The following is a 25,605-nucleotide window of genomic DNA, read 5'->3' as shown; positions in this document are numbered from 1 at the left end:
ATTTAATAGTAATTTACAAATCTGTTTAACTTTCTGGCACCAGTTGATTTAAAAAAAATAAATAAATAAATAAATTTCCATCGGAGTACCCCTTTAAGAACTCCTGAATAGGGCCCCATTCACATGGCAAGATTTTCTGGGCGGAATCCGGGCGGAAAAATTTAGCTCTGAAATTCTACTCTTTTCAATGGGATTCTGCTGCGTTGTGCACATGGCAGAATTTCCCCAATGGAGATTCCGTGTGCAGTAGCTGCCGCCAGAATGAATCGGCGCCATGACGAAAAACCATGCGTGCCCATTGGTTTCAAGGGTAATATATGCTGCTGTTCACACTGTAAATTTTAAATACACCTGAATAAGTGGAACGCTGTGTATCCCTCTGTGTATCCCTCTAGGACGCAGATTAATCAACACTGAAATGGGGATAATCTGTGTCCAGTAATACAGTCCAAAATGTCAAGATACTTTGCTTATTTTTTTATTGTTCATTTATTTTTTTATTAATATTTAGTTTAATATTTTTGCAATTATTTTAATTATTTTAATTACTATAATTTATTATTTTCTGATTATTATTATTATTTATTTATCATAATTTTTTAAACTTTTTTATTATGAATTTTTTATTATTATTAATCTTTATTATTATTGTTGTTATTTTGATTATTATTTATTATTTTTTAATACTTGATAACTTCGTTATTAATTATTTTTTATTATCATTATTTTAATTCTTATTATTTTTATAATTTTGTATTTTTTAATACTTTATTATTTTATTTTTTATTATCATTAGTCATTATTTTAATTATTTTAATTATTATTATGTTATGATTTATTTTTTATTATTATTTATTTATGCACTATATGGTGGTATTGCATATTGATAAATGCACAACATATATCATAGTGGTGGTGGGGTGGGGGGGGGGAGCATCGTATAGCTTATGTAGTATAGTATGTGTCAGTGGTCTCCAAACTGTGGACCCCCAGTTGTTGCAAAACTACAACTCCCAGCATGCCCGGACAGCCGTTGGCTGTCCGAGCATGCTGGGGGTTGTAGTTTTGCAATATCTGGAGGTCCACAGTTTGGAGACCACTGATATATAGTATATATATATATATATATATAGTCTTGTTATCATGTCATAATTCTGTGTATTTTTTGTCTTCACAGATCATTTGCCTTATTGTCCTGATCTGTTACGCCGCCTCAAACACTCCGGGATACCTTGGCGTTGCGATCACAGAACTCATATTCGCTATCATCTTTTTCTTCTTATTCGCATTCCGCTATGATCAGCAGATCGCATTAATTCACTGGGGCTGGACCGTAAGTATTGATCCATTCGGATATGAAATATCATGCCACGTACCCCATAAATAGTTGCCAGCGTGATGCTGTTCGGCCCCCCCCCCCCCCCCCCCCCCAGTCATTGCCCAGTGGACCCCCGAGGACATTTTTACAGCTTGTGTCTGCCCTAGGCATTTGGATTGAATAGACCCCCCATTAGGCTTGATTTCCACTTAGGTTTTTTCTGTATTTTTATAACCTTTAAAAAAATAAAAAAGTCACGCACAACTGCCCTCCTAAGATGTAGTTTTTGTGGTGTTTTCTCAATTCATGTGATTTTTTTCCGTCATGTAATTCAATGATTTCTATTGAAGAATTAGTGGAGGGGGGAAAAATGGCAGAAAAAAACACCAATGCTAAACTTACATGCGTTTATTTTTTTTTTGATACCATATACCTCTGTGGGAGAGAAATGCCAAGAATTTTGCCCCATAAAACGCCATAGTCTTCACATGCTGCGATTTAGGGAAAAAAAACTCTAGGAAGGAAAAAAAAAAGGGAAAAAAATGGCCTGGAGCTTCATAAATCCCTATTGACTTTAAGCAAACCTCTGGCTGCAGCGTTTTTTCACCGCTGTGGCAAAAACGCTGTAGCAATTTTTTTTTTTGTGTGTTTTTGCAAAAAAATTATTGGAAACTTTTAGCCTTTTAGCTGATTTTTTTTTGCGGGTTTTCTGCTGCGTATTTCAAAGTGGGTGGGCTCTTCTCGGCTGACCGGAGCAGATTTTCCGCGGGAGAATTTACGCTGTGGAAAATCCGCCGCAGTCCCTACTGGCTTCAATGGGGCTTGCAGCTGATTTTCTGCTGCGGATAACCCGCAAAAAAATCCGCTCGTGTGAACGTACCCTTAGGCCAAGTTTCCACTTATGGCAGCACAATCCCTAGTTTTCCTAGGCAGCCAAAGGTAATTCAGCCATAAAGGGTCTGTTCACATTATACATTTTTAACATGTCCTTTTTTCTTTTTTTTTTTTAAACAAAAAGGCATGCTAAAAAAAATAAATAAAACGAACAATGTGTACAGAGCCTTACTTGCCACTCCTTTTCCTGTCTGCAGCCCGCCTCTAGTGACATCATCACTAGAGGCTGGGCTAGACTGGACCAGGCTGGATCAGAAATGGAGGTGGGCAAGTAAATTTCTGCTCACTGTATACAGCTATAATAAATATATATATATAGCAACAGAAGAATGCAGCAGCACACTGCCAGCACAAGGATATAGATGAAACATGAACATGCAGATAAAACATGGAGAGCTATACAGCTATGGTGTAATAGATGCAAATGTGAAACTATGAGATAGTGAGGCACTTGGCTCGCAAATTTGTCTCCGCCGGCGGTCAAATAGCTTGGACTGTCCCACCGCGATAAGGTGGCCTCATTGGGACGGACCCTACACTTTGAATATGCCTCTGTGTGAACAGTTCAGTAAGCATGGCAGGGTCTGGAACATCCAAGACACCTTATATATACACCTGATAGAGGTGGGTGGGGTGCAAGGCCAACATGGAGGTAGCCACTCCCCCGTATGTGCAATACAGACAAAGAATAAGTCAGCCAGCACTTTAGTTGATACCAAACTATTATATGGACCTGGCCTACAGGTGCACGCTACTAGGCTAGATATACAGCAACAGAAGAATGCAGCAGCACACTGCCAGCACACACATATATATATATATATATATATATATATATATATATATATATATATGATTCAGCTTACATCTGGTTGTATCCTTTTTGGCACAAAAAAAAGTGGAAACCAAGCCTTAGGGTGATTTTACATGCAAAATATGGCCCTTCTAGGTTCACCATGAAAATTGCAAATTACCAATTTCGTGTTTTCTAAGTTTGATGTGCACTCATAGATAAAAGACAAACAAACCCCCATCCCCCACCCCACATCGGGAATCACATGCTTTAGATGTTTTCTCTCTGATGTCCCATGCTTCTGATAAGAATAATCTGTTGTGCAGATCCTTGGTCTGATAACTTGCAAGAAGTTTAGAAAAGGAGTGTAAGGAATGATGGAGTCTTGACCCCTGAGGCTGTTTACACCCAGCGATTACTGTATAGATAACTTGGGCTACAGCGGAGCAAAAAAGTATTTAGTCAGCCACCAATTGTGCAAGTTCTCCCACTTAAAAAAATGAGAGATGCTTGTAATGTTCATCATAGGTTATACCTCAACTATGAGAGACAGAATGAGAAAAAATCCATAAAATCACATTGTCTGAGAATTTATTAGCAAATTATGGTGGAAAATAAGTATTTGGTTAATAACAAAAGTTGATCTCAATACTTTGTTATATACCCTTTTACCCTTTGTTGGCAATGACAGAGGTCAAACGTTTTCTGTAAGTCTTCAGAAGATTTTCACACACTATTGCTGGTATTTTGGCCCATTCCTCCATGCAGATCTCCTCTAGAGCAGTGATGTTTTGGGGCTGTCGCTGGGCAACACTGACTTTCAACTCCCTCCAAAGTTTTTCTATCGGGTTGAGATCTGGAGACTGGCTAGGCCACTCCAGGACCTTGAAATGCTTCTTATGGAGCTACTCCTTTGTTGTCTGGGCGGTGTGTTTGGGATCATTGTCATGCTGAAAAACCCAGCAATGTTTCATCTACAATGCCCTTGCTGATGGAAGGAGGTTTTCACTCAAAATCTCACGATACATGGCCCCATTCATTCATTCCTTTTACACGGATCAGTCGTCCTGGTCCCTTGGCAGAAAAACGGCCCCAAAGCATGATGTTTCCACCCCCATGCTTCACAGTAGGTATGATGTTCTTTGGATGCAACTCAGCATTCTTTCTCCTCCAAACACGACGAGTTGAGTTTTTACCAAAAAGTTCTACTTTGGTTTAATCTGACCATATGACATTCTCCTAATCCTCTTCTGGATCATCCAAATGCTCTCTAGCAAACTTCAGACAGGCCCGGACATGTACTGGCTTAAGCAGGGGGACACGTCTGGCACTGCATTATTTGAGTCCCTGGCGGCATAGTGTGTTACTGATGGTAGCCTTTGTTACTTTGGTCTCAGCTCTTTGCAGGTCATTCACTAGGTCCCCCATGTGGTTCTGGGATTTTTGCTCACTCTTCTTGTGATTATTTTGACACCACAGGGTGAGATCCCAGATTGAGGGAGATTATCAGTGGTCTTGTATGTCTTCCATTCTCTAATAATTTCTCCCACCGTTGATTTCTTCACACCAAGCTGCTTGCCTATTGCAGATTCAGTCTTCCCAGCCTGGTGCAGGTCTACAATTTTGTTTCTGGTGTCCTTCAACAGCTCTTTGGTCTTGGCAATAGTGGAGTTTGGAGTGCGACTGTTTGAGGTTGTGGACAGGTGTCTTTTATACTGATAACAAGTTCAAACTGGTGCCATTAATACAGGTACACTGCACAGCATTTGGAACAAAATGTTCCGAATGCTTAGAGCCGGCTCTGGGAGCTCTAAGTAATTTACAAGGAATTTACAAATCTGTTTAACTTTCTGGCACCAGTTGATTTAAAAAAAAAGTTTTCCACCAGAGTACCCCTTTAAAGACCATCAGTTTAGACTGGCAACAAGTGTTCATTTCCCCTGCAGCTGCAATCACAAGGGAATCAGAGCATAAGGGAGCATTCACACTGAGGAATAGGAGAGGAATCTTTGCGTAAAAATTCCTCTGCGGAATTTATGTTTTTTGTTTGTTTTTTTTTAGCAAAATTTCGCAAAAATCGTGCGGATTTAATGCGGAATATAGGAGAAAACTGTATTTTTTTTATTTTATTTTTTTTGCTGGACTACAACCACCAGTTGAAATTTCCCTTTTTATTTATTTATTTTTGTGCGGAATTTTCACGCTAATTCCGCGCTGAAACAATTTCAAGCAGAATTTTTTTTTAACCATTGACTTCAATGGACTTCTGCTCGGGTATTCCGCAAGAAGAATGAACATGTTCTTTCTTCTAGCGGAACAGAATTCCGCAAGCGGAATTTACGCAGTGTGAACAGTGCAGAGTAAAATACATTGAAGTCAATGGCAAAGCAGATGTTAATAATTTCTAATCCGAGAATTCAAGAGGAATTACTCGAGATTGGCCCTTACACACGGAAAATCAATATACTGTCTGTGTAAGGGCCCGTTCACACCGAGTAATTCAAGAGGAATTTACTCGAGTAATTCCTCTTGAATTCTCCGCTCCATATAAATGCAGATCTCCTCTGCCCATTGACTTTAATGTTATTTCTGCTGTCCTGTTCACACTGCGGAAATTCTGCTAGCAGAATTCCGACGCTGAATTCCTTTCCGCTTGAAGAAAGAACATGTTCATTCTTCCGGTATGTTCACACTACAGAGTGGCGGAAGGACCGCGTGGCACTGCGCCGTCACCATTGATGGCTATGCAGTGCTCGCGGACTTCTGCGCAAAGAATGAACATGTTCTTTGTGCGGAACAATTTCAGAATTGTGCTTTGCTGAAATTCCGCAGTATGAACGGGTCTCGCGGAGACCCATTCACACTAATGTTAAGTTCACACCGCGGAATTCCGTAGTGTGAACATAGCCTTCAAGCGGAATCCGCGAGCTGAATCCAATAGAAGTCAATGGTAAAAAAAAAAAAAAAAAAAAAAAAAAAAAAGATTCTGCCCGACGTCGTATTCGAGCAGAATTCAGAAAAGTAGATTAAAAAGCCTCCTCCTTCATTGCTCTTCATTTGCGCATGGAAATTCCGCTCTAATTCCGCAAGATGGAGGAGGCAACAATTTCCTGACCGAAATTATTCCTCCTGAATTCGTCAGTGTGAACGCACCCTAAAGCATAGATGGATGCAGAGAGCCTCTTAACCAGTGTTTCTCAAGCAGGGTGCCTCCAGCTGTTGCAAAACTACAACTCCTAGCATGCCCGGACAGCCAACGGCTGTCCGGGCATGCTAGGAGTTGTAGTTTTGCAACAGCTGGAGGCACTCTAGTTGGGAAACACTGATCTAGACCTTTAGAGAGGCTCCTATCGCTGGCTGATGGGGTACTATGGGAATTCCCTAAAAGCGTAAGGCTGTGCCCGAGTTACCATTAGGAGCCTCTGTCACAGCTCCGTCAAAAGTGCCAGACAAAACAGCGCAACATGCCGCAACGTTTTAACTGGTAAAATGGCCGGCACCTCGACCCTATTGAAATCAATGGAGACAACAGTGTGCCCTTTAGTGTCTAGCGGAGCAGGGCTTCGTAAACTATGACACAAATGTGAATAGTGACCGAAAACAAACACTTTGGGGGAAATTTATCAAATCCTGTCCAGAGGAAAACTTGCCCAGTTGCCCATAGCAACCAATCAGCTTCCTCCTTTCATTTCTAACAAGGCCTCTGCAAAATGAAAGCAGCGATCTGATTGGTTGCTATGGGCAACTTTTCCTCTGGACGGGTTTTGATAAATCTCCCCCTTTATATGTTGCCAAAAAAACAAAACTCTGTAACTACGTAACTACAACAACCCCCACCGTGCGCGCTCACTCATTCTCTCCACCAGTGTATCACTTTGTGTTACCGAGACGGTGACAATACACGGTGGGGGTTGTGGTAATGAAGGATTATTGATGCCTTAGGTCATGCAGAAATGTTTTTTTTTTTTGTTTTAGTAACCTATGAGGGTGGCTCAGGTGCAGGCCTGTACTTACCTGCGGCAGCGTGGGCTCTTTTTCTTACAGAAGCCATAGCGGTGTGCCTTATCCTTACGCTATTAGGATATTCTGAGCTGCTGTGAAAAGCATGTCTAGAAGTCTACATCGGTGTTTCCCAACCATGCTGCCCCCAGCTGTTGCCAAACTACAACTCCCAGCATGCCCGGACAGCCTTCGGCTGTCCGGGCATGCTGGGAGTTATAGTTTGGCAATGGTTGGGAAACACTGATGTATAGAACTCTTCTGTCCACATCAATGCCCACATCCTCCACCAAGGTGAATAGATACATAAATACATAATAGGATGTGGATGTCAATATGGATTCACCTATGATCCTGTCTGGGACAGTGAGTATAGGAAATGCTGGGTTTTCTGGTTCTTCCAGCCCTGAAGCATGGGACACAAGTAACAGAACTGACTACCAGAGGCTGGTGGATGCCCCATTGTGGCGGAGGCCACATCCAGGGACGGTTCTGCCTACAGGCAAAATAGGCAGCCACCTAGAGTGCCCTATTGATGGGGGCGCCACTCTGCCCGCTGCAAGAAAGTTAGTAGCCAGCCAGCATCTGAAACCCCCACTGCTCATCCGAAGCACCCGCCCAGCCAGAACCACCGTTGCGTGAGGAGGGGGTTTGTTACAGTGTGTCATCCCCAGTAGTAAGGAGATTACATGAGGAGGAGGTTTGTTACAGTGTGTCATCCCCAGTAGTAAGGAGATTACATGAGGAGGAGGTTTGTTACAGTGTGTCACCCCAGTAGTAAGGAGACGACATGAGGAGGAGGTTTGTTACAGTGTGTCACCCCAGTAGTAAGGAGATGACATGAGGAGGTTTGTTACAGTGTGTCACCCCAGTAGTAAGGTAATTACATGAGGAGGAGGTTTGTTACAGTGTAGCTGCCAGTCCTCTGATGAAGCTGGGTCTCCAACGAAACCTCAGGACTTAGGCTCATATATTTTATACAGCAGCGTCTTTGGTGAGCTTTAGCTATATTATACATTATCCACTCGAGTGGCCCAAAATCTATAGTGCACACAGTTACTTTGGCAGTATTAGGCTGCTTTCACACACTGACAAGTACCCGTTATATAACACCCGTTATAAAATAGCTGGCGATCGCGGGGTTAAACTGCCATTAGAAAATCCCTAACATACGTTAGAAAACCCATAATAGTCTATAGGATTTTTCTAATAGCCGTTTTAACCCATTATTGCCCGTTATTCATAACGGGCGTTATTTTATGACGGGAGATAGTAACGGGAAAAATAGTTCATGCATTTATTTCTTCCGTTCAATCTCCCGTTACAAAATAACGCCCATTATGAATAACGGGCAATAATGGGTTAAAACGGCTATTAGAAAAATCCCATAGACTATTATGGGATTTTCTAACGTATGTTAGGGATTTTCTAATGGCAGTTTAACCCCGCGATTGCCAGTTATTATATGACGGGTACTTGTCATAGTGTGAAAGCAGCCTTACCAACATCAACTGGAAAGAAGTGTCTGACCAGCTGTGTTTGTAAATCTCTTGTGTGATACTGACACCTAGTGGTGTTTAGGTGAATTACCATAATTTCACCATTACATTTTAAGTGTCCAATAAAGGTTATATTTTAAAGATTTTTTTATTTTTTTTGGGGGGGGGGGGATTCTAGTTTAGGGTACCCCTTTGGGGGATGTCCCCTAAATTTGTTATTGTTATTACTCTGTTCCCCTCCGGGGTTTGTTGTTAAGGTGATTGCATGAGGAGGAGGTTTGTTACAGTGTGTCACCCCAGTAGTAAGGAGATTACATGAGGAGGAGGTTTGTTACAGTGTGTAACCCCAGTAGTAAGGAGATTACATGAGGAGGGGGTTTATTACTGTGTGTCACCCCAGTAGTAAGGAGATTACATGAGGAGGGGGTTTGTTACAGTGTGTCACCCTAGTAGTAAGGAGATTACATGAGGAGGGGGTTTGTTACAGTGTGTCACCCCAGTAGTAAGGTAATTACATGAGGAGGAGGTTTGTTACAGTGTGTCACCCCAGTAGTAAGGAGATTACATAAAGAGGGGGTTTGTTACAGTGTGTCACCCCAGTAGTAAGGAGATTACATGAGGAGGAGGTTTGTTACATTGTGTCACCCCAGTAGTAAGGAGATTACATGAGGAGGGGGTTTATTACTGTGTGTCACCCCAGTAGTAAGGAGATTACATGAGGAGGGGGTTTGTTACAGTGTGTCACCCCAGTAGTAAGGAGATTACATGAGGAGGAGGTTTGTTACGGTGTGTCACCCCAGTAGTAAGGTGATTACATAAGGAGGAGGTTTGTTACAGTGTGTCACCCCAGTAGTAAGGAGATTACATAAGAGGGGGTTTGTTACAGTGTCACCCCAGTAGTAAGGTGATTACATGAGGAGGAGGTTTGTTACAGTGTGTCACCCTAGTAGTAAGGAGATTACATGAGGAGGGGGTTTGTTACAGTGTGTCACCCCAGTAGTAAGGAGATTACATAAGAGGGGGTTTGTTACAGTGTGTCACCCCAGTAGTAAGGAGATTACATGAGTAGGAGGTTTGTTACAGTGTGTCACCCCAGTAGTAAGGAGATTACATGAGGAGGAGGTTTGTTACAGTGTGTCACCCCAGTAGTAAGGTGGGCGTGTCAAGGGGGGCCGAGCCAATGGGCGGAGTCAAGGGGCAACAAAATAAGCTTTTGCCTAGGGGTGTAAAAATCCTTTCACCGGCCCTGGCCACATCTTATAGAGGATCAAACAATGTTTTATTCAGAGACTGTTACCTGTTATTCCTGGTATATATGCTGAACCTCAGTCTTCTTTGTTTTTTAGGATTTTATACGTGCGGCTGTGGGCGGTGGGCTTTTCATAATTCTGTCCATAGTGTGTCTTATCCGTGGCGGTGATGGACCTGGTATTGCCGGATCGGTGAGTAATAAACAATACTGGGCTTGGTCTGATATCAGCTGTGATAGAACTAGGACTGGATTCAGGCCCTGTACCAGAATACAACTGTAAAGAGGCTTCAGGCCCTTTGGCACTGCTCGGAGATTTCTGTTCCTGGAAATCTGTCATTGTTTTGAATTGAAGCTACTGACAGTGTTGTGAGCGCTCTATAGAATCATAAGAATCAGTGTTTCCCAACCAGGGTGCCTCCAGCTGTTGGAAAACTACAACTCCCAGCATGCATGGAAAGCCTTCGGCATAATCCCAATTACCACTTGTTCTAATAACCTATTCTCCTTTTTGTACTCAGGTCTTTGGGCTTTTGGCAGGGATCCTGTTCGCTTATGATGCTTTTATCACATTTCCTTCACTAAGGAAAACACATACACAGGCCGCAACGGGTGAGTAAACTCTGCCACACGGGAGGAATAGTTAGTACCGCTCATCTACTAATATATATACACAGTGTATATAATAAAAATATATATAATTAAATACATATCTATATATTACAATATAAAAATATATATATTATGTAATAAAAAAAATTATATATAAAATTCATTTAATTTTTTTCATACTAAACTGTTGTTTGTTAAGACTGTAATATTATAACCTACCTCATACTCCATTCACTTTAGCGCCGGCGCTCTAGTCTGCCCCAGCGCCTCTGTTTACTTGCTGCCCTGTACAATATCTTCGGTGCTCCTACCCACAGACAATGAATGGAGCCGCAGTCGGATTTGCACACTACTTGCACACATAGTCCCATTCCTCAGGCCCTGTCTCAAGATTACAGAAGGTCCCAGGGGTTAAAGGGGTTATCCAGGAAAAAAAAACTTTTTTTTATATATCAACCGGCTCCAGAAAGTTAAACAGATTTGTAAATTACTTCTATTAAAAAAATCTTAATCCTTTCAGTACTTATGAGCTGCTGAAGTTGAGTTCTTTTCTGTCTAATTGCTCTCTGATGACACCTGTCTCGGTACCTGTCCAGAGTAGAAGCAAATCCCCATAGCAAACCTCTTCTACTCTGCGCAGTTCCCGAGACAAGCAGAGATGTCAGCAGAGAGCACTGTGCTCATGATGTCAGCAGACAGCTCTGTGTTTCAAACTGAAAAGAATTTCCGCTGTAGTATTAGTCAGCTAATAAGTACAGGAATGATTTTTTAATAGGAGTAATTTACAAATATGTAAATCTGTTTAACTTTCTGGCACCAGTTGATTTAAAAAAAATAAAAATAAAAAAAAAATAAAAAGTTTTTCACCGGAGTACGCCTTTAACTATATCAGTGTTTCCCAAACAGGGTGCTGACAGCTGTTGCGAAACTACAACTCCTAGCATGCTCGGACAGCCTTTGGCTGTCCGGGCATGCTGAGAGTTGTAGTTTTGCAACAGCTGGAGGCACCTTGTTTTGGAAACATTGACCTATAGACACATCCCTAGAAGTTGTTTGAGTTGTATTGTAATGTAATAAATGAAGCTACCTCCGGATCTGATGACTTGTCTCTTTTTTTTCTCTTCTCAGAATCTCCCGATAACATCTAACATACGTTTTGTACAAGCGGGAGGGATCGGAGTGTCCTGCACAAGCTACAAGCCAGCAACATGCTATGACCCCCTCCCACCACACACTGCGGCCGCCCCCCAAATGATGAGGATCCTGGCGGCCTAGTCAATACTGTACCATGGTGGATGACTGAGCACACGTATATACGGGTGCATTATACCAGTAGATGAATGGGTCATATACGTGTGCTGCTTTCTTAATTGTCATCTATCCACTATAGGGGGATTGTTTTACATGTAAAATTAAGCTTTTTTTTTTTTTTATACGTTTGTCACAGTACAATAAATGTATCTATAACCTTGTCTGTCGTGGTGTTAAATAGACAAAAGGATAGACAAAATAGACAAAAGGATGGATGACGTGAAAGCTGAGATGCACTCTTGGTCTGTAAGGAGGAGTGCAGCAAAAAATAACTCATCCCCTATCCAGAGTTATAGATCGCAAGGGGGGGGGGTCCGAGCAATGAGACCCCCTGCTATCTCCTGAACGGGGCCCCGGCAGTCTGCCCGAAGCGGCCGTACTGACCCCTGTAGTAAGTCGTGGCCGACACACCCCCTCCATGTATCTCTATGGGATACATGGAGGGGGAGTGACGGACGCTGCTCTGTGCGGGGGTCGGCACACCCTCTTCCAGCAGACTGCCGGGGCCCCGTTCAGGAGATCGCGGGGGGGGTCCCAGCGCTCGGACCCCCTGCGATCTATAACTTATAAGTTATTTTTCACCACAGAACTCCTTTAAGTGAATAGGGCCAAGGAGCAATACCAAGCACAACCATGAGGTGGCACTATGTCTGGGAAAAGAGTAGTTTGGGTGTTGAATTCAGAAATGGGTACAAAGGGGGAGATGTATCAAAGCCTGTGAAGAGGAAAAGTTGACCCATTTGCCCATAGCAACCAATCAGATCGCTTCTTTCATTTTTAAAAAGGCCTCTGAAAATAAACAGATATGTGGAACCAAAAAAAAAAAAACGGACAAACGGTGGCGCTACCTTGTGCCGTTACCAAGAGAGAGACAGGTACATGTAGTTACACAAGAGCTCACGTACCCGTCGATGTTGGGGTAAGAGCTCAACAGGGCTGTGGAGTCGGAGTCGGACGAAATTTTGGGTACCTGGAGTCGGAGTCGGCAAATAATGCACCGACTCAGACTCCTACTAAATTTAGATTGGAATAAAAAAATAATAATTTAAATGTCCCAATTCACAAAAAGTTTTATAATTAATGAATTCTCTACTATAAGAATAAAGATCAATGCATGCAGTGCCTCATGTAATCGCAAAACGAACACGTTAAGTGACTGTGAAGAAGCTTTTCATGTGCTTTACTATTTGGCACACAACGCACAATTAGGAGCGGCAATACTTATACTTTCCATAGTGTTGTGTTCTGCTGTTACAGGGAACCCATGGGTAACCTAGCCTCTCACTGATAAGGGGTTAAGGAAATATGTTTTTTGCAGGACTAGAGACACTTGTATAAGTGAAGGGAATGGAGGGTCAATAGTTCAAGACTGAAGCTGTAAACCATTGGAAAAACTGCTGCCATTCAGATAAGGCTATAAAAACTTGTAATCTCGATTGTTAGCTTAAAGGGGTACTCCGCCCCTAGACATCACGAGGGGCGGAGCCGTGATGATGCGATGCTCCGGCCCCTGTATCGCCCGTCATTACGCACAGAGCGAACTCGCTCTGTGCAGTAATGATAGCGCGGTGCCGCATCGGCGATCCCGGGGGTCCCCAGCAGCGGGACCCCGGCGATCTGACATCTTATCCCCTATCCTTTTGGAAAGGGGATAAGATGTCAGATTGCCGGGGTCCCGCTGCTGGGGACCCCCGGGATCGCCGCTGCGGCACTGCGCGCTCATTACTGCACAGAGCGAGCGAGTAATGACGGGCGATACAGGGGCCGGAGCATAGTTACATCACGGCTCTGCCCCTCATGATGTCACGGCCCGCCCCTGCAATACAAGTCTATGGGAAGGGGCGTGGTGGTCGTCACGCCCCCTGCCATAGACTTGCATTAAGGGGGCGGGCCGTGATGTCACGAGGGGTGGAGCCATGACGTCACGCTGCTCCATCCCCTGTATCGCCCATCATTACGCACAGAGCGAACTTTCTCTGTGTAGTAATGAAAGCGCGGTGCCGCAGTGGCGATCCCGGGGGTCCCCAGCAGCAGGACCCCGGCGATCTGACATCTTATCCCCTATCCTTTGGATAGGGGCTAAGATGTCTAGGGGCGGAGTACCCCTTTAAACTTGACTATGGGATTCTACTAGGGAAATCATGTTTTATAATAAATGCCCCTTCCTGGATCCTCCCACTGCCCTATCTTCAGCAACAGATCAGCACACAAACTGTTCAATACAGTAGACTGTTGGCTTCCCAGCCAGTAGTCCTGGTGGTAATGACATGTATATTGCCTTTCTTTACTTCAAGGAATGTATAAAATACAGTCACATATTAGTACAGAGGAGTCGGGGAGTCGGAAGCACAGAAAACTCCGGAGTTGGAGTCGAAACATTTATCTACTGACTCCACAACATCTATTTTTTTTATTCGGTTTATTGAAAAGGTAACAAATCCGGCCACATGGCCAAACCGTAAACAACATGGTTCTCCACAGTAGGTATAAAAGGCACTCATCAATTTACAGATATTGTAGAATGCGAGCGGCAGGGTCAGATGGAAGTTGCCACAAATGCCAGCTCAACCATATAAAGAGACCATAAAAAAACACAACGATCAGCCATCCTTCAACAACAGAGTAGGGAGAACGGCTAAACAGGAAAGAGAAAAAAAAAGAAAGGACAGAAAAAATCACTCGACCACCACCGGGCAGGACAAAAGACATAGACAGACACACATGCAGTTCCGACTTTGGACCGGTGCAGACATAATGCGTTTATTTATAGACAAAAGTATATAGAGAAGCCCATTCAGGTCAGTGTGCACAAGGAGTCGTCATGGAATACGAACATTGGGTAAGATGTGATGAGCACCAAGCACCCCAAACAGATATAAATTTACCCTGACATTTCCTATTCTTATACACCATATGAGAAAAGGTGATGATGGCATTAACTAAGGCTCTCCATTGGGATAAGGTAGGTGGGCAAGGGTCCATCCACTTAAGCGCAATCGCCTTCCTCGCCAAAAATAGGGATTCCCGCAAGAAAATGTAGGTATGATGCGTCCATACCTCCTCTTTGAGGACCCCGAAGAGGCATACTAGCGGTTCGGGAGGAGGAGTAGGTTGCACCAGGGCAGCCAAAATGTGAAGAACGACCCCCCAAAAGGCTGCAACCTAAGGGCATGCCCAAATGAGATGCCAAAAATCAGCTCTAGCGGCACGCGTCCGAGTCAGAGCGACTCATTCTAAACAATCTAGTGGGGGGTAATATAACTATAGTGAATAATGTTTAATTGAATCAGCACCGAGGATTAAAATATATATTTTTTTAATTTGGAAAAAACAGACGACGCGTTTCAAGAGCACCCGCTCTATTTTTTCAAGTCTCTTACAGAAATGACATATCAGCTACATTTTCTACAAATTTGATTTATGTATAAAATGTAGCAGATATGTCATTTCTGTAAGAGACTTGAAAAAGAGAGCGGGCGCTCTTGAAATGCATAGTTTGTTTTATCCAAATTAAAAAAAAACATCTTAATCCATGGTGGTTTTACTGCTAGCGGTGTGCGCCCCAAACCAACCTGGGATCTTTTCCTCCGTTCGGATTCCTCCAGCGGTAACGCAGGTATCTGAAAAATGAAAGAAGCAATCTGATTGGTTGCTATGGGCAACTGGTCAACTTTTTATCTGCACAGGTTTTTATAAATCTCCCCTAAAATGTACAGAGTGTCCCAGTTCTGATATAAAGCTCCAAATCCCCTGCATAGACATTATCGTACCATTAACTCATTGGGGTTTATTTACTAAGAGTGGAGTGTAGCTTTGATTCCCGACAGGTATTTTCCCAAGGTATTTACAAATTTTCTTGTAAAATGGAGGGCTTTTGTATTTATGGTCACAAATTGTGTCGCATGGAATGTGCGACACAATTTGGGTGCAAAACCTGAGAAAGAAACGAGTCAGGATGACGTTAGTAAATAAACCCCATTATGTAGTAAGCTCCCCCTAGTGGTGGCTCCAGGCCAGCAGCATGTCATGTATTAAAGGGTGATACCCATCTCAACAAAATGTAGTTAAACTTGTAGAGTACATTAAGTTAAATATTTCTGCAAATACATTCATTTAGCCAATTTGCCTCCTTTTCCTGATATTCCTGCTCCTTTCCTCCCCAATCTTAGGCTAGGTTACACTACGGAATTCCGCTTTGAAATTGCAGACAGAAATTCTGCTTGCCAAAATGCACAAGCCTAGTGAATGGGTTTCCGTACACAAACTCACATTTCGGAATTATGGGAGCAGAATTTGTGAACGAAAAATACGCTTTAAAATTTCCGCCTAAAAAAATGGCGTTGCTCATTCTTCAGGCGGAAATAGCCGCGGAACACATTGCAGTCTATTGGGGACTGCAATATCTGCACAGTCCTAGCTGTACTCGGAAATAGAAGTAATTTACAAATCTATTTAACTTTCTGGCACCAGTTGATTTAAAAAAAATAAAAATAGAATATTCCAACCGGAGTACCCCTTTAATAATCCCTTTAAAGGGGTCATGCCACAGCAGGGACCTTTGGCCATTGCACAATAATAAACCTTTACTTTCCTCCAGCGTCCCGCTCAGGTCCCCGGACACGATTCTCTTCATGTCAGAAAACGTGACGCCTGGGTCCGGAGCGTCATTCTGCTCTTCAGCCAATCACAGGCCAGGCTCAATTATTATTCAAACCACAATTCCCCTGAAGGACTCCAACCAATTCCCCAGTCTAGTATACACTTTACACTATACATAAAAGCTGGAAGGACACGTGTGGTCTGGTCAATATACTGTGAATCTTCAGTAACATTAAACTTGATTCTACATAAGTACCTGCAGGTATAGGGTGACTGAGACGCGTATCTTCAGTACGTTGGATAACAGTGATATAAGGAAATGATCATAATCTCTTTTCCCTATAGAATTACTCTGACAAAATCTTAATATCCCTACATAGAGCAAATAAACCAATCAGCCATAACATTAACCCCTAGAGGACGCAGGACTTATCTGTACATCCTGGCTGTCTGGTACTTGACGCACCAGGACGTTTGTAGCAGAAGAGCTGCGCTCCCTTTATACACCATAGGTCCTGACTGTCCTCAGCAGCCATGGACCCGACCCTAATGGGTTAATGGGGGGGGCATCAGTGTAATCGCTAATGTCCGCTATTAGACCCGCAGTCTATGAAGCAAACGCAGCTCCTCTCTGTGCCTAGATTGTGCATGCCGCCCTGTAAATGTACACCCTGGTGCACTAAGTACATTTACACCCTGCGTCCTCTAGGGTTAACCACCAAGGAAATTTTAATTTGTGGATTTTCATTTTTTCTCCTCTTCTTCGAAGGTCGTGTCCACACTATAGAATCTCCACCAAGAAATGTTCCGGACAGAGATCCCAAAGGTGGCCAATGTTGACTGAATCTCAGAACGCTGGTCCCTATAGCTTTTAGCTGTCTGGACATGCTGGGAGTTGTAGTGTTGCAACAGCTGGAGGCACCCTGGTTGGGAAACACTGTTCTATATGACTATGGTTTTCCAATGTGTCCATAAATTGGTCTGTCCATTAATTTTGGATTAAACCCTGAGCTGATGTTTAGAAACAGAATATCCAATGTATTTTCTTCTCTTACCTTATGTTGTCTTCTCAGTCTCCAGGACCAGCATAGAATTGGAGAAATCACATTCCTCCTCTTGGTAATCGGCCACTAGAAAAAAGGATACAAAAATGTCATATTTAAATGGCCAATTCGGACCCCTTTAAATGTTTTATTTTTCCAGACAAAAAGTGCACACATATATATATATAATTTTTAAGAGGTCGAAGAAAATCCTTATAGGGGTACTCCGCCCCCAACGGATAGGGGATAAGATGTCTGACCGCGGGGGTCCCACCGCTGGGGACCCCTACGATCTCAGCTGCGGCACCCTAGACATCCGATGCACAGAGCAAACTTCGCTCTGTGCCGGATGACTGGTGATGCAGGACGGAGGTTTGTGACGTCACGGTCTCGCCCCGCTCTTGACGTCACAGCCACGCCCCCTCAATGCAAGCCTATGGGAGGGGGCTTGACGGCCGCCACACCCCCTCCCATAGACTTGCTTTGAGGGGGCGTGACCATGACATCATGAGCAGGGCGGGGCCACAACATCACGAGCCTCCGGCGCTGCACCCGACGCTCTAAACGAGCAACGGGACCCCTACGATCAGACATCTTATCCCCTATGCTTTGGATAGGAGATAAGATGTCTAGGGGTGGAGAACCCCTTTAAGGTGATTCAGAATTTGCACTTTTTTAATGTCATTCTCGCACTCCTCAGTCTCGAGAACCAACACAGACTCTTGGTAATAGGCCACTAGAAAAAAAGAACATGAATTTTTGGCCTAATACTATATAATACTTTGACATTGTAGACTTTGACTAGACAGTATAAAGATGCGCCAAATGTATTTACCCGCCCTAGAGACTGTGATGAATCTGCCCGGACTAAGATTAGATCTCTTATTAGTCGGCTTAGTTTAAACACAAAGTTGTGCGCCAAAATATTTTGGTGCACAAAGTCACCTGTGTGCCTGCTAAACTAAATCCGGCCCACTATGTAGGGGCAACTCAACCCCCTCAATTCGTGGCTGCAGCGTGTCATGCAGGGGATTCGGAACTGTGTATCAGTAAAGCTGAACTGTGACCGCTATAAAGAAATGACCCTTTAGTTAGAATTTTGGTTGCTATGGGTCATATAATATGGACACTTTGTTGGGTTTATGTAGGGGGCCTACAGACACCCTAGGCCAGTGGTCTCCAAACTGTGGACTTGTTGCAAAACTACAACTCCCAGCATGCCCGGACAGCCAAAGGCTGTCCGGGCATGCTGGGAGTTGTAGTTTTGCAACATCTGGAGGTCCTCAGTTTGGAAACCACCGTTTATTACTTGTTTTTGATGTTTTTTGGATACATTTGTGCTGAGCTTGAAAAGGGGGGGGTGTCAGTATAAGGGGTGTGGTCTGTCACGGAGGGGGAGTTTTTTTTTTTTAAAGTAACTTTGTGCCCCAAAATAATTTACCACACAAATTTGGTTTAAAACGAAACCGACTAATAAGACGTCTAAACTTGTGTCAGATTTATCACAGTACCTCAGGCTGGTTGATAAATATGGCGCATCTTTATACTTTCTAGCCTAAGTCTACAATTTCTATGTATTATAGAGGATTAGGCCGAGTTCACACAGAGGAAAAATTGGCAACATATTATGGGGGAGATTTATCAAAACCTGTGTAGAGGAAGAGTGGTGCAGTTGCCCATAGCAACCAATCAGATCGCGTCTTTCATTTTTAGAGGCCTTATTAAAAATGAAAGCAGCGATCTGATTGGTTGCAATGGGCAACTGCTCCTCTCTTCCTCTACACAGGTGTTAATAAATCTCCCCCATTTTATTTTACACGCTGATTTTTGTCTGTAATAGGATTTTTTATCGACATGATGGTCGGGGGTATATAATGTGTCTTTATTCAGCTCAGTATATTACGGTATACAGTAAGTCCCCCCCAGTGGTGTCCAGCATGTTACCATTATAGTCTATGTACTGTATATAATATATATCACATGATGGTCGGGGGTATATAATGTGTCTTTATTCAGCTCAGTATATTACGGTATACAGTAAGTCCCCCCCAGTGGTGTCCAGCATGTTACCATTATAGTCTATGGACAGTATATATATATATCACATGATGGTCGGGGGTATATAATGTGTCTTTATTCAGCTCAGTATATTACGGTATACAGTAAGTCCCCCCCAGTGGTGTCCAGCATGTTACCATTATAGTCTATGGACAGTATATAATATATATCACATGATGGTCGGGGGTATATAATGTGTCTTTATTCAGCTCAGTATATTACGGTATACAGTAAGTCCCCCCAGTGGTGTCCAGCATGTTACCATTATAGTCTATGGACAGTATATAATATATATCACATGATGGTCGGGGGTATATAATGTGTCTTTATTCAGCTCAGTATATTACGATATACAGTAAGTCCCCCCAGTGGTGTCCAGCATGTTACCATTATAGTCTATGGACAGTATATAATATATATCACATGATGGTCGGGGTATATAATGTGTCTTTATTCAGCTCAGTATATTACGGTATACAGTAAGTCCCCCCCAGTGGTGTCCAGCATGTTACCATTATAGTCTATGGACAGTATATAATATATATCACATGATGGTCGGGGGTATATAATGTGTCTTTATTCAGCTCAGTATATTACGGTATACAGTAAGTCCCCCAGTGGTGTCCAGCATGTTACCATTATAGTCTATGGACAGTATAAAATATAGGTCACATGACCAGGGTACACAAGGCGGTGATGTCACAGATGGCGGCGGTTGCACTAAGGTTCCATCCGCTGTCTGAGTCTTTGAGGGTTTGTGAAGGAGCGAGACAAGAATTCTGGTAAGTGTTGTCCTTATTATTTTATCTCTGGGGGTTTTATTTGATGTAAAATATCTGGATTTTGACCTTATCATCCGAGGGGGCGTGGTTTAGCAATAAGGGGGCGGGGCAGGGATAAAATATAGTGTAAATGTGTGTCAGTTCCAGGCTGGTGTAGATTCCTGAGGCTGCCGCCCTGGATTTATCAAGAATATGAAATGCTGCTCCTTTATATTTAACCATTGTTTCTCTGTTATCTGTAATAGATTTCTATTTTGCGTGTGTGGGAGCGTTCAGCGCTATATTGTGGGTGGGCTTTGCCCTGTATAAAATTTTCGGGTAAGTCCCTGCATTACTGCACTAGAGCTATGTGGTCGTGGTCACACAAGCCTTATTGGAATAGCTTCTCACTCTTTGTTTTTCTATTTTAGAAGGAAGAGCGGCCATGCTTGGCTTGGGGACCTGGAGGCTGCCTCCGGCGATGAGCCATGTAATGACAACTTAGAATGGAGCCGGCAGGTTGGGGTTTTGGTCACCATGTAATATAGAGCAGCGGATTCATGTTCTTCTTGTTTTTTTAGTGGCCTATTACGAGGAGTACGACTTCTCATCTACTGTCCTGGTCATGGAGGAAGAGTGAGAGGAGGACATCATAAAAAGGAGTAATCCAGGAGAGCCTAGAAAGACCATAGGCCTATATGAGATAATGGAAATATATCTATATCTATACATCTATATATGTGTCTGCGCTTTTTGTCCAACATTTTTACCTCACATTCTTTAGTAGAAATCCTGGAATAAGATGATGTAATGGGAAGAACACGTCCTCACACAGTTCTGTAGGTGGAAAAGAAAACAGTTATAGTGGCCGGATAAGAAGATTTAAATATGACTTAAAAAGAAAAGAAAAAAATACTTTTAATATTTTAAAAGTAGTAAAACATAAGAAAAACTACACAAGTCGGGTATCGTTATCATACTGACCAAAAAAACACAGGTAATGTGTTACTTCATAGTAAATGGCATAGAGACTAAATGTACAATTTTGGGGGGATTCACGGTAAATTTATGGAAACATGAATTGTGTTATTAAAAAGTTCTATCTTTCCCACAAAAAAGTCAAGACAGAAGATTGTCCCATCCTTAAAGGAGTTCTGGAGTGAAAAATAACTTATCCCCTATCCAAAGGACAGGGGATAAGTTGTAGGTCACAGGGATCCGAGCGCTGGGACCCCCGTGATCTCCTGAACAGGGCCCCTGGCAGTTTGCAGGGATACATGGAGGGGGCGTGCCAGCCGACGCTCCCTGTGGGGTCGGCACGCCCCCTCCATATATCCCATAGAGTTACATGGAGGGGGTATGTCGGCTGCTGCTTCCTGTGGGGGTCAGAACGGCCCCTTCCGGTAGACTGCCGAGCCCCGTCCAGGAAATTGTGGGGGTTCGGAGGGGGGGGGGGCGAGGTCCCAGAGCTCAGAACCCCTCCACCTCCCCCAGAGGGGACACCGCGGCCAGTGTTTTATTAAGCCAACAGGTCATAGGCCTAGGGCCTGTCTCAGAAGCAGGAAGATGACAGAGGATCTGGGGACTGGAGTCAGAAAGAAGCTGAGGGGACTGGGGGCTAGGTAAGTATAAGGTACTTTTTTTTTTTTTTACCTGGCCAACAACATAGCCATAAAAAATAAAAAAATAAATTGATTTTTCTTCCCCATGTGCGTTACCTTACATTTATCAGTGCTGAACCTCATCTGCCACTTCCCAGCCCAAACCTCCAACCTATCCAGATCCATTTGTAACAGTGCACTGTCCTCTATTGTATTGTATAGAAATTTTTATTTGTGGATTTTCATTTTTTCTCCTCTTCTTCGAGGGTCGTGTCCACACTATAGAATCTCCACCAAGAAATATTCCGGACAGAGATCCCAAAGGTGGCCAATGTTGACTGAATGTTGGAACGCTGGTCCCTATAGTCTTTGGCTGTCCGGACATGCTGGGAGTTGTAGTTTTGAAACAGCTGGAGGCACCCTGGTTGGGAAACACTGTTCTATATGACTCTATGGTTTTCCAATGTGTCCATAAAGCGTCTGTCCATTAATTTTGGATTAAACCCTGAGCTGATGTTTAGAAACAGAATATCCAATGTATTTTCTTCTCTTACCTTATGTTGTCTTCTCAGTCTCCAGGACCAGCATAGAATTGGAGAAACCACATTCCTCCTCTTGGTAATCGGCCACTAGAAAAAAGGATACAAAAATGTCATATTTAAATGGCCATTTCGGACCCCTTTAAATGTTTTATTTTTCCACACAAAAAGTGCACACATATATATATATAATTTTTAAGAGGTCGAAGAAAATCCTTATAGGGGTACTCCGCCCCCAGACATCTTATCCCCTATCCAACGGATAGGGGATAAGATGTCTGACCGCGGGGGTCAGCTGCGGCACCCTAGACATCCGATGCACAGAGCAAACTTCGCTCCGTGCCGGGTGACTGGCGCTGCAGGACGGAGGTTTGTGACATCACGGTCTCGCCCCGCTCGTGACGTCACAGCCACGCCCCCTCAATGCAAGCCTATGGGAGGGGGCGTGACGGCCGTCACACCCCCTCCCATAGACTTGCTTTGAGGGGGCGTGACCATGACATCATGAGCAGGGCCGGGACCACAACATCACGAGCCTCCGGCGCTGCACCCGACGCTCTAAACGAGCAACGGGACCCCTACGATCAGACATCTTATCCCCTATGCTTTGGATAGGAGATAAGATGTCTAGGGGTGGAGAACCCCTTTAAGGTGATTCAGAATTTGCACTTTTTTAATGTCATTCTCGCACTCCTCAGTCTCGAGAACCAACACAGACTTGGAGAAATCATATTCCTTCTCTTGGTAATAGGCCACTAGAAAAAAAGAACATGAATTTTTGGCCTAATACTATATAATACTTTGACATTGTAGACTTTGACTAGACAGTATAAAGATGCGCCAAATGTATTTACCCGCCCTAGAGACTGTGATGAATCTGCCCGGACTAAGATTAGATCTCTTATTAGTCGGCTTAGTTTAAACACAAAATTGTGCGCCAAAATATTTTGGTGCACAAAGTCACCTGTGTGCCTGCTAAACTAAATCCGGCCCACTATGTAGGGGCAACTCAACCCCCTCAATTCGTGGCTGCAGCGTGTCATGCAGGGGATTCGGAACTGTGTATCAGTAAAGCTGAACTGTGACCGCTATAAAGAAATGACCCTTTAGTTAGAATTTCGGTTGCTATGGGTCATATAATATGGACACTTTGTTGGGTTTATGTAGGGGGCCTACAGACACCCTAGGCCAGTGGTCTCCAAACTGTGGACTTGTTGCAAAACTACAACTCCCAGCATGCCCGGACAGCCAAAGGCTGTCCGGGCATGCTGGGAGTTGTAGTTTTGCAACATCTGGAGGTCCTCAGTTTGGAGACCACCGTTTATTACTTGTTTTTGATGTTTTTTGGATACATTTGTGCTGAGCTTGAAAAGGGGGCGTGTCATCAGTAAAAGGGGTGTGGTCTGACACGGAGGGGGCGTTTTTTTTTTTTAAAGTAACTTTGTGCAACAAAATAATTTACCACACAAATTTGGTTTAAAACGAAACCGACTAATAAGACGTCTAAACTTGTGTCAGATTTATGACAGTACCTCAGGCTGGTTGATAAATATGGCGCATCTTTATACTTTCTAGCCTAAGTCTACAATTTCTATGTATTATAGAGGATTAAGCCGAGTTCACACAGAGGAAAAATTGTCAACATATTATGGGGGAGATTTATCAAAACCTGTGTAGAGGAAGAGTGGTGCAGTTGCCCATAGCAACCAATCAGATTGCTTCTTTCATTTTTAGAGGCCTTATTAAAAATGAATGAAGGGATCTGATTGGTTGCTATGGGCAACTGCACCTCTCTTCCTCTACACAGGTGTTGATAAATCTCCCCCATTTTATTTTACACGCTGATTTTTGTCTGTATTAGGATTTTTTTATCGACATGATGGTCGGGGGTATATAATGTGTCTTTATTCAGCTCAGTATATTACGGTATACATTAAGTCCCCCCCAGTGGTGTCCAGCATGTTACCATTATAGTCTATGGACAGTATAAAATATATATCACATGATGGTCGGGGTATATAATGTGTCTTTATTCTACTCAGTATATTACGGTATACAGTAAGTCCCCCCCAGTGGTGTCCAGCATGTTACCATTATAGTCTATGGACAGTATATAATATATATCACATGATGGTCGGGGGTATATAATGTGTCTTTATTCAGCTCAGTGTATTACGGTATACAGTAAGTCCCCCCAGTGGTGTCCAGCATGTTACCATTATAGTCTATGGACAGTATATATATATCACATGATGGTCGGGGGTATATAATGTGTCTTTATTCAGCTCAGTGTATTACGGTATACAGTAAGTCCCCCCAGTGGTGTCCAGCATGTTACCATTATAGTCTATGGACAGTATATAATATATATCACATGATGGTCGGGGGTATATAATGTGTCTTTATTCAGCTCAGTATATTACGGTATACAGTAAGTCCCCCCCAGTGGTGTCCAGCATGTTACCATTATAGTCTATGGACAGTATATATATATATATCACATGATGGTCGGGGGTATATAATGTGTCTTTATTCAGCTCAGTGTATTACGGTATACAGTAAGTCCCCCCCAGTGGTGTCCAGCATGTTACCATTATAGCCTATGGACAGTATATAATATATATCACATGATGGTCGGGGTATATAATGTGTCTTTATTCAGCTCAGTGTATTACGGTATACAGTAAGTCCCCCCCAGTGGTGTCCAGCATGTCACCATTATAGTCTATGGACAGTATATAATATATATCACATGATGGTCGGGGGTATATAATGTGTCTTTATTCAGCTCAGTATATTACGGTATACAGTAAGTCCCCCCCAGTGGTGTCCAGCATGTTACCATTATAGTCTATGGACAGTATATAATATATATCACATGATGGTCGGGGGGTATATAATGTGTCTTTATTCAGCTCAGTATATTACGGTATACAGTAAGTCCCCCCCAGTGGTGTCCAGCATGTTACCATTATAGTCTATGGACAGTATATAATATACATCACATGATGGTCGGGGGTATATAATGTGTCTTTATTCAGCTCAGTATATTACGGTATACAGTAAGTCCCCCCCAGTGGTGTCCAGCATGTTACCATTATAGTCTATGGACAGTATATAATATATATCACATGATGGTCGGGGTATATAATGTGTCTTTATTCAGCTCAGTATATTACGGTATACAGTAAGTCGCCCCCAGTGGTGTCCAGCATGTTACCATTATAGTCTATGGACAGTATATAATATATGTCACATGATGGTGGGGGTATATAATGTGTCTTTATTCAGCTCAGTATATTACGGTATACAGTAAGTCCCCCCCAGTG

At 43.0% G+C, this 25,605-nt stretch overlaps 1 protein-coding gene and 1 long non-coding RNA gene across 2 annotated transcripts in view; both read left to right on the top strand.

The window, feature by feature from the left end:
* PLP2 (proteolipid protein 2) overlaps positions 1–11,836 on the top strand; it is a 29,066-nt gene extending 17,230 nt beyond the window's left edge. Inside the window, exons 2-5 of the mRNA XM_056537661.1 lie at positions 1,178–1,333; positions 9,850–9,945; positions 10,274–10,364; positions 11,493–11,836. Coding sequence (XP_056393636.1) covers positions 1,178–1,333; positions 9,850–9,945; positions 10,274–10,364; positions 11,493–11,512 — 363 coding nt within the window. The 3' untranslated portion in view covers positions 11,513–11,836. The remainder of the gene's footprint in view (positions 1–1,177; positions 1,334–9,849; positions 9,946–10,273; positions 10,365–11,492) is intronic.
* An 8,392-nt stretch (positions 11,837–20,228) lies between these two features.
* LOC130290268 (uncharacterized) lies at positions 20,229–20,804 on the top strand. Its single transcript, XR_008847545.1, has 3 exons — positions 20,229–20,475; positions 20,568–20,626; positions 20,718–20,804. It is a non-coding gene; the product is annotated as an uncharacterized LOC130290268 (long non-coding RNA).
* Positions 20,805–25,605: the final 4,801 nt, after the last annotated feature.

This window comes from Hyla sarda, chromosome 9 (genome assembly GCF_029499605.1).
Source record: "Hyla sarda isolate aHylSar1 chromosome 9, aHylSar1.hap1, whole genome shotgun sequence".
Lineage (NCBI taxonomy): Eukaryota > Metazoa > Chordata > Amphibia > Anura > Hylidae > Hyla > Hyla sarda.
The sequence above is the reverse complement of the archived record's forward strand: the minus strand, read 5'-3'. Positions and strand labels throughout refer to the sequence as shown.